We start from the raw sequence: 14,775 nt of genomic DNA on the forward strand, positions 1-14,775 counted from the left end.
CAAGAGAACATGTGAACTGGAGGTAGGCAATGGAAAACAATTTTGTTTTCCGATGAAAGTCGGCTCCAATTATTCATATCTGATGGCATTTCATAGGTGAGAGAACCAATTAATGAAAGGTATAATCCCAAGTACACGAGACCCACTGTGAAGCATAGTGCAGGAGGCGTTATGGTTTGGGGATGTTTTTCTGGGTTTGGCATAGGCCCACCGGTTAAGTTAAACGGGATATGGATCGTTTTGTCTATCGTGACATTCTGCAGAATCATATATTCCATTTGCCGAACAACATCAGTTTAATGTGAACCTTCCAGAATGACAATGATCCGAAACCTACGTCTAAGTTAGATAAAAAATGATTCGCTTCTCAAAGAGTACGTGTCATGCTTTGGCTAGTACAAAACTCAGACCTCAATCCAATTGAAAACGTTTGAGAAGAAATTGATCGAAAAATTCATGCAAAAAGACTGTCAAATATGAATGAACTCTAGGAAGTTCAAAATCACTAGAAAGAAATATCGAACGATTATATTGAAAAGCTTATAAAATCAATGAAGAAAAGGTATTAGATACTAAATAAAAGAAGGCTAAATGTACGTTGTTTTATTTTAAAGATGCTACCTTTGACCCTTGAATATTTTTCAAATATTAATAAACATCTAACTAAACCCAATAATAAACAATTATATTGCAGTATTGTTTTTATTAAACATACTGACTGCATAACTGACAATAATATTTAAACGTACACTTTTATCAAGATAAATGGAAATTTCTAAAGTTGCTCTACATATAAGCGATAGAGTACGTGTGCAACTAAGGAACGCGGAGGTGGGTTTTTACCTTAAAAAATATTAATATAGACGATATTTAAAATTAAATAATGTCAAACTTTTATGTGAAGAATATATAATCAGTAATACCAATTAATTATATTAGTCTCAATGATGAAAAAAATAGCAGAATAATTATTATAATTTTACTGTTTGTTATTGTTTTGTTTATAATTAAAAATTTTTAATGGTCAACTTTTAGTCTATTTTAATTATATTTTAAAAACATAAAACTTTTGGAATACTAAATTTATCTTTTTTTTTTTTTTTTTTTTTTTTTCTGGGGACAGAGAGGGGAAAGTGTAAACCCCCCTCCGGGCACCGATCCGGAGATCATAACCAATTGGAAACCATATGTGCTAGCACATATGGGGGAAAGGGCGTGTATATACATACACGGGTGAAGTTGAACCAGAAGACGGGACTGACAAAGATGCCAGCCCCCTGTCAACTGGTTCCCGGAAGAACAAGCCCAATCTGAGGAAGGTCCTAGAACCTCCCTGGGTGAGGATTGGGCTTGCAGTTGATCCGTCGGCCTCCCGCCACCACTGGCTTGTGGAGCGGGACTGCCCGAGAGATCAAAATTTATCAAAAACTACATTACATATGTATGAGAATAGTAGCTAAAAATGAGTAGTGCGTACCCTAATTTTTGTCGGTCGATTTTGACTGTCAGATGTTCTTAAATCAAATATATTTACAACTTATAACAAAATATGAATAGTTGTTAGTCATTAAAAAATTTGCTATTTGCAATGACTAAGAAAAATTAATATCGATCACTCTTTATTTCATAGAACGGTTTTTTACGCACGCTTTATAAACATGTCAGTGGTAGGATATGCATATAGTGTCGGTGAAGTTATTGATTGATTTAGACGAAATTACCAGTAAAATATATATGATATATGATAATTTTTTAAACAAAAGATTTTTATAGATCCTACAAATGAATGATTATAATTAATATGATTTTTTATTGATGAAAAAAAAAAAAATAAATAATAACGGAAAAAATACACATATCACAATTTAAGCTAACTTTTTTATTACACAAATGTGATGTTAATAACAAAGTTGTCATTTGGGTTATACTTTAATCACATTTGTACGTGTGCATTAAATTATGTAATAACATTTACACACGCTAAACACATATTAATTCCACAACTAACAAGTATTTCCAGTTCCTGATGTTATTCACATTTCAGAAAATAATGTAAAAGTTAATTTTTTATGTCGTTTTTTTTACTCTTGTAATTTAGTGTAATGAACTTTATATAATTAAAAGAAATTTGTATTAGACTTATTCGTAATAAAGACGAATTTATATCAGAGATGGGAGTTAATAATATAATAGCCACTGGGTTCAATCTTTTATTATTTAATAATAATAAATAATTATTAATTTCATAATCTTATTGTTAAACTTAAAGAGTTATTAACTAATTCATCTTAATGGATAATTTGGACTATTATGATAAGAATGAATCTCCGTGCTTCGCTCCGGTGGAGCCCACTATCAAGATACATTAATTGTAATATGGTTAGCAAGTAAGTAATTTATTAGTGTTGAATACAAATAGTTTACACACGTCAAAGTAAGAATTCCCAAGCCAATAAAACAATGTTTTCAATCTTCCCCATAAGCAAGCCCACCCAACACCTTCACCGCACACCGCTGGTCCAAACAATCTGGACGTTCCCGATATGTGTCCCCAAGAAAGAACTGTATACGAGATGAGAATTGACCAGCGCATAATAGGCAGACCTCAAAACAGCCTGAGACAGCGAAAGGGTCAAATATCTTAGCAGGTATTCCGCATGTTTATGGCAAAGCAGCGGAAAGTCCAACTTATAACAAAATATTAATAATTGCTATTTCTACGTGAGTCATAAAATGTGCTATTTACGATGACTACCACGTAACTCTCAGAAATGCGTTATGAGCTGGGTCAGTTTCTCTGTGTTAAAGTAAACAGCATGTTGACCGATTTACTATCGTTTAAATACAGTTTATTTGGCTAGAAATTATTACATCTCTAAGTGATGATGATTCTAATTCCAAAGAGGTATCATCTGCGAAGAGAGTAACGTCAAAAATTTATTTAAGAACGTAGGTAGATAGTTATTAAATATCAAAAATAGTAGCGGTCCTAGGACCGATCCCTGAGGAACTCCATTGGACATCATCATTTCATTAGACGTTTTATTGTTGCAACGAACTTTTTGGACACGATTGCTCAGGTAAGATACTAAGAGCTTAGTGCTTTTGGGATCAAAATTATAGTATAATAATTTACATAACAAAATTTCGTGTGATACGTAATCAATGGCCTTACTTAGGTTCAAAAATGAACCATAGTAATAGCCTTTGTTTTCAAAAGCCTCAATCACATTAGCAACAACATTAGATACTGCATAAGATAACATGTCGACCGAAATCAAATTAATATGTTTTGCTACTTAGTTCAACTTAAGGAATCGTATATTAATGTTATAAGTTATATTTTTGATATAAATGATATAACTTCTTCCTTAATTACATCTTCATTCCACACCCAAATCACGTATATGACGACTGTATTTAAAATGTAGTAAACAACAGAGCTTCAAACTGTAGAACAATACCCATGAAAGAGTGAAACTTAATGAAAACCTAATTAATAAGTAGTGGTTGTAGTAGTTTCAAATATGTTAAATTTGAGACAATAAATTATTTTTAATGAACTTCTGAAACAACTTCTAGAAACTGTAGAGTAGAATGAGCCATTTCATAAAATTATTTCAAGAAAATGCTCTCACCGCGAGATTAAATTTAGTATAGAAAATATAAAAGAAAAGCTAGAATAAATTAATCTAGTAGATCTTAAATTGAATTTATTTTAGGGATATTTCACGCCGCGATTAAATATTACACTAAATATGGAAATAATTTAAAACTGTGATTTATATAAAGAAATTCGTAAATGATTCAAACTTCAACAGTGATGCAACATTAAATTCTCTTCAAACATTAATAAAACTTATATAATAAATTGCCGGAAAACAATTCGAATAGTGGTTGGTCTCACAAAGATAGAAATCGCGTGTACGATATACTTATGTAGCCGAGGAAAGATGTATTCATTCCTATTGCGATTTGCGTGTGTCTACAACTGGATCAAGTAAGATATTATGTATTATATGGCACACTTTTAACAAACAAAAGTATTAACAAACTATAAAATTGTTTAAAAATATTTGTAAAATACACAGAATATGAGTAGTTGCAAGTTTGCCAGTAGTAGTGGAGCTAGTAGCTTATTATTAAGAAAATTAAAAAATTACCTATAAAAATTTCTTTGCAATGGAAAATTTGCAATTAAGAAAAAAATGTGAAAAATAATAAGTCATTTTAACGGTATGATGGTATGAATCACAATGGAAACTGACTCCGTGGGAAAATAAAAAGTTTTACTAACAGGATTCTCAGGTCTAATTACAAGAACGCATTAAACAAACGTTGAACTTATAGACTTGAAGATTCTGTAGAAATGGAAAAAAGGATAGCGTTCACATTCCATGCTCCTCGCAGGATCCTTATTAGTGTATTATTTTGATAAAAACTCCGATATATGTTAGATGTCATTCTATCCATCATAGAAATGATCAGATACACTGATATAAACTGAAAATATATAACTGTAATATTTATTATATTAGTGATTTATCTAATATTTTTAATGTTTAACGTTTTGGGTGAAATTAATTGAAACGTAATTAAAATAGTAGAAATTATGCGATTTTCAACCAGTCTTCTTACGATGCAGGTTTTTACATTCTTCATTTAGATCGATGGTCTTACTTTATGGTAGCATAAGCTGACTGTCAGGTTGTAAAACTAGATTCATGAAATCTTCTAATGATGAATTTGATCCCAGTACTTGTACTGAAATCTGAAAGCTGTATGTGCAGTTTCTTTTAACAATGTTAATTACAAAACGGTTGCGGCTTTTACAAGTAGTTCATTGTCGTATTAACACAAATAAATGCCTAAAAAATATGTGTTAAAAAAAACTAGGAAATGAGTATAATAAAATTTGACTCCTTTTTTGTACTGTTGTAACAGTAGAATTAATTAAAATATATTTTACAATTATATTGATTGTAAAATAAAATTTATAATATGTTGTATGAGAAATTTACTTCATCATCCAATCCATTATATATGTTATAATGGTTCATTATGAAAACAATTGTATTTCCCATCTTGTATCGCATCTCAGTTTTTCTCTGCCATTCAAAACAATGATGCACGACGATGTACTAACCAACCTTGAACAACGAGTTCAGAAATAATTTTTCCTATTTGGCATGCAGTGGGTACCAGCTTAACGCTTCGAGCACTAGCCTCGGTCGTTCAGTCTGTTGTACGATCGGTTGTGTGAAGTGCTCTTGGATTATTTGCAGGAACTTATTCGGAGCCGGTTGATGACAGTAGAAGTATTCAGTGTGATTTGAATATACTTAAGTGAATCCATATCGCGATCAACGAAAGCGAAAGTATTCACCTGAGGTATACCCGTACATTTTGGATTATATTTATATGTGTTTTATTTGATTTCCTGAAACAAATTTTGCGCAGAACTTTTACTGGTCCAATTGAGGCGTCATTAAATTTAATTTAATCGTTAAGACAGTTCCAATGTTTGTGCCAAAACAAAATGCATAAATAACTATGTACATCTACTTTAATTAAATAATTTACAATTTATATTGCATTATACTTTTTCACATTATTATTATTATGTTACATCATATTTGGAATTTTATTCGAATATTTATATTCAATTTTATAAAAATATTTACATTAATCTAATATAAAAAATATAATCATAATTTATAAATTAAATAAGTCAAATCCCTATTATTAGAAACAAATTAAATATTTTAATATTAAATATTCCAGCACAATTGAATATGTCATAATTTAATACTATGTATAATTATAATTTTAACATTTGAAGCTCTGTAAAATAGTTTAACATTGTTTTAATTTTATTTTAAAAATGCAAAACTAATTCAGTTTTGAGATTTTTTTATTAAAAACTATTTAACTGAAAAATTTATTAATATTTTGATTTCTCTATGATTTACTTACATAGTATTTTGCACATGTGTTTTGTGTTTATAAATCATAAATTAACACAATTTTGTGTAGAATTTTGTGTACTTCGTAAATGATAACAAATTTCTATTTTCTTCTCAGGCTTCAATTAATTTATTGATTTAGCATTAAAGTATGAAAATAAAATTTATTACAGTTGACAGTTGAATAAACTTATAATACGATATATTTCTTCTAAAACATAATATTTAAATATATATAATTTACTTTTTTATACTTAATTTATAACTTAATTTATTGTATAACTACTAAAATTGGAAGTAAAATTTGTATCTGCATCGTCAAGGTTGGAAGATCACAAACTACGACGGTCAAAGACCGTTTATTAAGATCTTCAATAAAAATGATTGTTATGTACATTATAGATAATTACTTTATTTAAACAAATAAACAGGGTCAATTTTCTGTATAATAAACACTGCACTTTTATATTAGCAACCTCAAATTTAACTTCAAAGCTAAAAACCTCCTTAATAACAACTTTAATCAATGTTGTTTGCTGTACCAGAATAAATGTTGCATTAAGAATAGTTCACGTTACACGGAACAGGTTCTTATATTATTATTATATTTTCTTTAATTGGAAGCCTTTATTAACATTTACATTGTGACATTTTTTTGCAGTTCAAAGAGTGTGACGATTTGGTGCAGTGAAGGTATGCACTTTTGTTTTTCAGAATATTATATTACAAAAGTTCGCTACTCACACTGTAGTAATAGACTACAGTTTTGTTATTTATAACACTCTCATTATGATTTTTAATGGCGCTTTAATTTCCATATTACTAATGGTTAAAATATTTTTCCAAATTAAATATTGATAAATTAATATTATTGTTGGTTAATGTTAATAGAAATTGAGACAACTCTTAATTAAGAACAATCAATAATCATCATCGTACTTTTACTTTCAAATAAAAAAAATTAGGCTAAATAATAAACTTGCTTGTGCAAATGTAATCGGATGAGTAATAAATTTTCAGATCACATATGACTGTATGCTACTTATTTATATTTACATACGCAGCTTTAAATTTGAACTGGATTCATGACCTCAATAATAATAGATAATTGAAACTTGATACATTAAATGGGTACTACTTAACATAGTATGTAGGTATTGGTTAGGAATTTTAAACTCGTCATTAAACTAAATAATTATTAACATTATTAAATGTTCATTTTTTATGTTATGGATATTCTATATGCCAGTATTTAATTAAAAATGACATCACTTTCAATAATTTAATATAGTCCACCATTATGATACGCCACCGTAACTGTGGAAGAAACCATGACATTATGTGCGTTTCATTCATTAGAAAATGTAGAATTATTTATAAACACTACCTTTTCTTGGCTTTTAGAAAAGCATTTTAACAACGATTTCTTATTAGACGTTAGTTTTTATTAATTATGTTTCGCAGGTTAAAGGTTTTTGAAGTTTATAAGTAATACATTTCAAAATATATTACATAATCAAAACCAGCATAACCAATTGTATTGTTAAACTGACTTGACTATGATTTGCATTTAATTTTATTTTTACATTTTCTCCTTATTTCTTAAGAATCAAGTTACAATGACAAAATGATACAACTGAACAAGTATTATGTGCAATTAAAAACATGTAATATTTACCTATTTGAAATTACTAACTATAAGCATTTCAACCATCACGAGTTATTTGCGCCATAGAATACTTCACGCAAATTTATTACATTACATTGCAATTATTGTGGTCTGCATACAGTTTTGAAATTACTGTTCTAATGAATGTTAGCTTTACAATCTGATTCTTAAGTAATATTTATCAAAATTGTATTTTAATAGTTATTAATATGTAACGTCTCCAAAATAATTTTTCCAATATTAAACTGGTTGATTTCGGTTTATTTCAGTACTAATTCTTTACTTTAATTTTCCATTAAAATGTAGGACAAAGAAACAATATTTCCAAAAATAAATAATTTATATTATAAATTATTTTTTAATAAATATTTTTGGTAAATTTACACCTATTTTTGTGTTAATTAAAAAAATATATGAATGTATGTCCTGTACGTCTCAATTTTCAAATAATTATATTTTTTTAATATTTATGGTACCATAAATATTTTTAAAGGGAATTGAAAATATAAAAATTTCAACTAGTCAAAGTTACGAAATACAATTACGGAAAATAATCAATAATAATAAAGACATTTATCTCAAGGTTAGCGGGTATAACATTTGTTGTTGTTATTTTAAGGCGAACGGAATATACTTCATTATTGGTATTATTTAAAATAATGTTTTGGCCATTGATAATTTTCAAGGATAATAACAAAGAAAACATGAACTTTGCATCAAATATGATAATTATACGTTTATATTAAACAAACAATTGATAAGTAATTAGTTTAATTTTATATATTGTTGAATTATTTTGTTTGGTGACAACACAATGTTTATAATTAATTTAATTAATTAATTAATTATATAAAACTCGGGAAGTCTTATTAAATATATAATTTTAATGTTACTTAGTGTGTCTTACAACTAAGATAGTTAAAAATGAATAAATTAAATTAAAATTTGGATGTCAAATATTTGTCTATCTATAACCTTGTCTGTTAAATACAGAATGTGTTAAATCTGGGTGTTTAACTATTTCCTGTTTATTTTATTTCCGCAAAAACAGTATATTTATACTTAATTATATCTTAAAAATACCAAAATGGTTAAATTTCATTTTTATTATGTTCTTGAAATTTGTGAGAGGTTCACCTTTCGATTCTGCACTAAAAGAACAGGTTTCACTATGTTTTATGATTTCCTGTAAGTAGGAAAGGGAGTCGTGTGGCAAGTTGCATTATCTTCGTACCAAAATTGCCAACATTAACGTAATTCTTCCTATTTACTTTCCCTTTCAGTATCGACTGATGCTGACTTTTTTCGGCATCATTTCCGCAATTCATAATCACCGTTGTACTAATGTGAAAATAGTAAATAATGTCATTATTTACTATAATTAGTATGCACCGTATATTTTATTATTTATTTATCTGACACAAATTTGAATAATGAATAATTACATATTAATTACTATTGTGAAAATGCTGGATATTATCAACTTATTAAATGCAATGAAAATGTTAGTTATGTAAAATTTAAAAACTTATTCATTGTTTAACACTTTCCCATTATTTAACCATAGTTAGTATATAACAATTCAAGCAGAAATATATTTGTCCTTGTGGTACTTGTTTGCAAGTAGAAATCATCTTAACTTTCTCAAAGGTACAACTGAAATTACTTTTACGTTAATGTTCAATAAATTTCAAAAATTATGTAGTTTTGAACTGCCATCAAATAACTTTCTTTAATTACATTCTAAAAACACATTTGTAATTTATTACGTTCTAAAATATTTAATAAGATATTAAAAATATATAATAATAAAATATAGTTTTAGTTAAAACGAGCTAAATTATTAATTAACGAATTATAAAATAAAATCAATTTAATATGATTCAAGTCAATTAAAATTTAATTTATTTCTAGTTAAATACTTGCATAATACATTGTATTGCACAAGGCAGTTTAAAAATTGAAAATCGGTAAAAACTAGAGTTTAACGATAATTATATTTAATGGATAAAACCACTCTGTAATAACTTCAAGGATACCAAGTAATGTAACAAGTTATATGTACACCTATGCACCAACTAATGTCTGCTTTCGGATTCTTGAAATTGCATATATAGTGTGATTTTAAATTTTTGAATTCAAGTATTTCTTTAACAAATTTTAGAAAAGATGTACTTTCCAAATGAAGTGAAGGCGGAATTGAATCTAGGAGAGATGAGTGAAGAACTAATACAATATGCCAAAGAAAACATCAATGAAGATCCTGCAACAAAATGCCAAGTTGTATCAGATTTTAGAGACATGATATTTGGTGAGTTTTCATGATATTATTTAATTATTTTTAACAAAGGACATTTTATTAATTACATGAGTAACATATTACAATGAATAATATATTGTTTACTCTCCATAATTAAAACGCAGTGAAGGACTTTTGAGCAATGTTGCCATTAATTTATCAGACAATTCTAATATGTTCTTTCGTAAGACTTTGATAATGCCATGTGATGTGGTTAATAATATAAATGTTTGCATTTCATTTTCCAACAGTGGTTTAACAGTAAACAAATTTAACTATAATTTTTACTACATACAATGTAAATTTTTTTAAAGGCGTATATAAAATTATGTATTTTTATATTTTGTAAATGTAAATAAAATGTTATATTAAAAAATAATTAAATTCGATAGTTTGTTCATCTAGCAATTAAAATTTACTGGTGCGTAACAATGTAAACCGATAATTTTTCATTAACCTCATTAAATACCTTTGAATATTATGTAATATCAATTCTTTTGTTGCAGCCAGAGGTGAATGTACACCTCACAGAACTGATGATGAATATTTGCTGAAATTTTTAAGATGTCGAAATTTTGTTATTGAAAGAGCTCACAGACTGGTAAGTAATAATCGTCGATAAAAAAAATTATAAATTGATAGTGTATATTAAAACATTTATTATTATAAAAATATATTTTTGTTTTATTGAAACAATTTACCATAACATTTATTTATTTATTTATTTATTTCTCAAGTATAGTGTAATAACGTATTTAAAATGGCGATAAACCGACAGGTTCCTTCTATATTTAAAAATTTAAATAATAATTTTAAATATAATATTATTTATTCATTATGACTGTTAAACAGATTTGCAACTATTATGATTTTAAAGAGGACAATCCAGAATTTTTCGAAGGAGTGAATTTATCGAAACTATTTAAAATGGGAGAACATGATATACTTTCTGTGCCACCTTATAGAGATCAATTAGGCAGACGGCTTTTATTATACAGAATAGGTATAATGCACTTTAGCCCATGTAAGTCATGTAAAATATATTTAATTTTGTGTTTTAGGTAACTGGGACCCTGAACTTTTCACCCCTGTAAACATTTTCCAGGCGACATTATTAATATTGGAATTAGCAATTTTGGAACCGCAGTTTCAAATTGTAGGAGGTGTTTGTATTTTTGATTTAGGAGGGCTTACTATGCAACAAGTCTTTTATATGTCACCATCAATAGCACATAAAGTGATTCAAATCATGGTGGTACGTACATTTTAAATTATAGTTTCTTATTATTATCAGGTATACAATTAATCATATTAGGCGCAATAAAATGCCATTAAATGAATGAATAATAATACATGTGACGTACACGCTTTTTTAATTAGTGATAGTTTAATATAAAATAAAAATGATAATTATATAAATTAATTTATTCATTCATTCAATATTTATGTATTAATTTACTTTACTTACTACTTGATTTTCAAAAATACTACTAAAGATGTATTTTCCCATAATTAAGAAATATTAAGAAATATCTGTTAGAGCAGAAACAGTATACTTACTAATTTCATAAAATATTATGAAATCTTAATTTACCAGTATTTACAAGGTTGTGTAATGAAAATTGAATTAATTGAATTGAAAAATGGTTAATACAATAATTATTACTGCATAAAACACTTTCATAATTAGATTAAAAATTCATATTTTTCAGACATGCTTCCCCGTGAATCTGAAAGCAGTTCATATCGTAAATCAGCCTTGGATTTTCGATATAGTTTATAATATATTTAAACCATTTATTGATGAAAGAATGAAGGAGAGAATTTTCTTTCATGGCGATGATATGGAAAGTTTACATAAACATATTGATCCTAAACATTTGCCAGAAAGGTATGGTGGACTTCATCCAGATTATAATTACAACGACTGGATTGAGGGTTTCAAGAAAAATGAATTTATTCAAAAGGAATTGGTTTCATTGGGCTACCAAACTGAAAATATTGAAGAAACAAATGAGGAAGTTTGAAAAATGGATATGGATGTCACAATTAATTAAACTTGGGGAATATATTTATTTTATGTCCCTCAGACCATATGTTATTGCCTTATTTTTTTAAAGAAGAATATAATTTTATATTGTGTCATTATCTATTGTTTATAATGACCAACTAATGTGCTACTAGTTAGTTGTACATTTCTTGTATCAATTCCTGCTGAAATGTAAAATCATCACAATTATATTATAATGGAAAATGTGATATTTAGTGTGGATGTAATAATAATATTTTTTTATTTTTTATATACTTTTATTTCAATTATTAAAATAATAACTCAAAACCTATTTCCAATGAAGAAAATTATTTTAAAATTTGAATTCCTTATTCGCTATAGGACTTCAATTTTTTATTTGAACTTATTTAAATGTCTTTAAAATTATAAAAAATCTAGAAATTCCAAAGTATCCGAATTAAAAAAGAAAAAAAATATATTTCCAGCAATATCCAATAGTTTTCTATAACTACTATATCCTACTGAATTTTGAGAGACACATCATGCATGACGGAGACTGTAAAATATTCCCACTACGAAGAAAATTTGCAGAGTTTTACTGCATCTAACGTACGTTTGAGGTCCCTCAAAATTCAGGTGAATCAGATTGGTTGAATTTGGATTGGTATATCTCAGATTCTCTAACTTTTTTCGGTATGTTCACTCTATTTAGTGAAGAACTACAATGTTAATATTCGTTTGCTTTATTGTTGTGAACGGATTAGTTAAACCTTTATTTTATCACATAATAACATCGAGTTTATACAACTCTTCAGTATTCATTGTTTATAGTTCTGAAACAAATACAACATAGTACTTCTCAAAATTTTTAAGGGTGATACTTTAGATTATAATATTCTGTCCAAACAGACACCAAATAAATACTCATATATTTTCTTTTACTTCTGGGACTACGCATATGTGTTACACTAGGTGTGTTACAAATTACATTTATTTTAGATATGATATCATATTGAATTGATAATATATGTTAAAATAATATCCACTCTAGTTAATTGTGATCGTATATTTAAAATAAAATTTGACTTTATTGTATTACATAAAATAATGTAATCAAACTTTAATTTATCTTAATATACACGAAATTTTTAAACGTTTTACTTTGTAAACAGTGTTATCTCAAAGGATCCAACACTCGTGAACAAGCATGGCATCTTCAAAAAAGAAGGAAACTACATACATGCAAGGATCAACTTGACAAAAAATCTTTGGCGAAACAATCCAGTAAAACATGATTGAACAGAACTAACACCTCATCATGGCAAAATTCCTCTTTTCTTCCATTCAGACACACCACGAGGCCGGGGAATTCCCCAACATCAAATTCTTACTAAAAATTTGTTCATATGAGGAAAATCACCGTCCCAAATTCAGAGCTCCAAACACTTCATAAAATTACTTATTAAATGACAGTTTCGATGTTTCTAGAAAGCATTTATGGTTAATATAATCAAAATTCAGGCAAAAAAAAAACTCTTTCAGTGGCAACCGAACTATGAGAATATACTGTAACAACACACAACAACATTAAGTCAGACATTCTTTGGTAATATAACAAGACAAAACTAATTCTTAGATTAAGAATGTAAGTAAAGTCACCGGAAAAGAAAAACTATAGCACAAACGTACACCGTTCCCGGAGCAGCAGTGATTGAAGGATTAATACTAGTCAAAACGTCGATAACAATGTTTTATCTAAAATTATATATACCTTTTGAAGTAGATTTAAAAATATTTTCAATATGTTTTATGTTGACTACTAATATTGTTGACAATTGCAGTTAGTATTTTAAATTTATTTAATTTTTATGGATTTAAATCCACGACGTGTCAATAAACAACCCTCTGTTACCGCCTATACCACTGCAGCCGAATGGTTTAATTGTTTATTCTACACATTATATCACTTGAATATCTATATTTTGATACAGGAACATGGCTCCAACTATTGTTTTCCGAGCTGGGGTGGAATTTCTTTAGAAACATTTACATAGTTGTTCAGAAATTGTGAATGCTCAACGATTTGGTTATTCGACAAATTATTATTCTATTTGCTCAAGAATTTGAATCCGATTCTGTTTCCTACCTGACCGTGCTAGATGTAATTATTGTTATATAATATAATTTTAACTCTGATTTTTTAAATAATTTAAATTATCCACCTTAAAAGATAATAATTGCTCTGTTAAAATATCTGTAATTAATAAGTTAATTAGTTCTCGAAGTCAAATTGGGATCGCAAGGTCGGTAATAAAATTAACAAGGAGAGGACAACATATCTTTAAAACTTCCACTTTACAACATTATAAAAACTTTATAAACATAATACCTTTCTAGTTAAACAAAAATAATGAACAAAATATATATACGTTCTATTTCATTTATGATTGACACAGCCATAGTCCTCTTAACTATTATATTTCACATACACAAAAGATGTACTCTAAGCTTAATATCCCGCTATTTTTTTAAATACAGCCACTTTGAAGGTCTAACTTTATGTTATGTTTCCGTAAATTTCTTCTCAAATAACATCTCAGATACTCAATTCCATTGAAATCTCTTAATTGGACACGGCTTGAACCTGATCAGTGATAGTTGATGCATTTCCTATGTCATTACTTTGATGCAATTTTATATTTTTTAGCTTTGTTTGTGTGTTAAAAAGCTTTCTAAGATCTTTTACCATATATAACAGGTAAACTGAAAAGTAACCACGTTGACCATCAAAATGCGACAGGTCAAACTTCAGCGCAATACAGCCCTTAGT

The 14,775-nt window shown here is 27.7% G+C and overlaps 1 protein-coding gene across 2 annotated transcripts; it reads left to right on the forward strand.

Moving 5' to 3' along the window:
- Nucleotides 1–5,209: 5,209 nt before the first annotated feature.
- On the forward strand, nt 5,210–12,234 carry LOC109596264 (clavesin-2-like). 2 transcript variants are annotated; one of them, XM_049965874.1, is made up of 7 exons: nt 5,210–5,391; nt 6,628–6,659; nt 9,800–9,946; nt 10,441–10,535; nt 10,787–10,937; nt 10,996–11,189; nt 11,647–12,234. In XM_049965874.1, the coding sequence occupies exons 3-7, from the start codon at nt 9,805–9,807 to the stop codon at nt 11,959–11,961; spliced, it is 897 nt and encodes a 298-aa protein (XP_049821831.1). In that variant the 5' UTR covers nt 5,210–5,391; nt 6,628–6,659; nt 9,800–9,804; the 3' UTR covers nt 11,962–12,234. The 2 variants fall into 2 exon arrangements, with proteins under 2 accessions (XP_049821831.1, XP_049821830.1); XM_049965873.1 differs by lacking the exon at nt 6,628–6,659 and having other exon boundaries at nt 5,211–5,391.
- The last annotated feature ends 2,541 nt before the right edge of the window (nt 12,235–14,775 follow it).

Source organism: Aethina tumida, chromosome 4 (assembly GCF_024364675.1).
Source record: "Aethina tumida isolate Nest 87 chromosome 4, icAetTumi1.1, whole genome shotgun sequence".
Lineage (NCBI taxonomy): Eukaryota > Metazoa > Arthropoda > Insecta > Coleoptera > Nitidulidae > Aethina > Aethina tumida.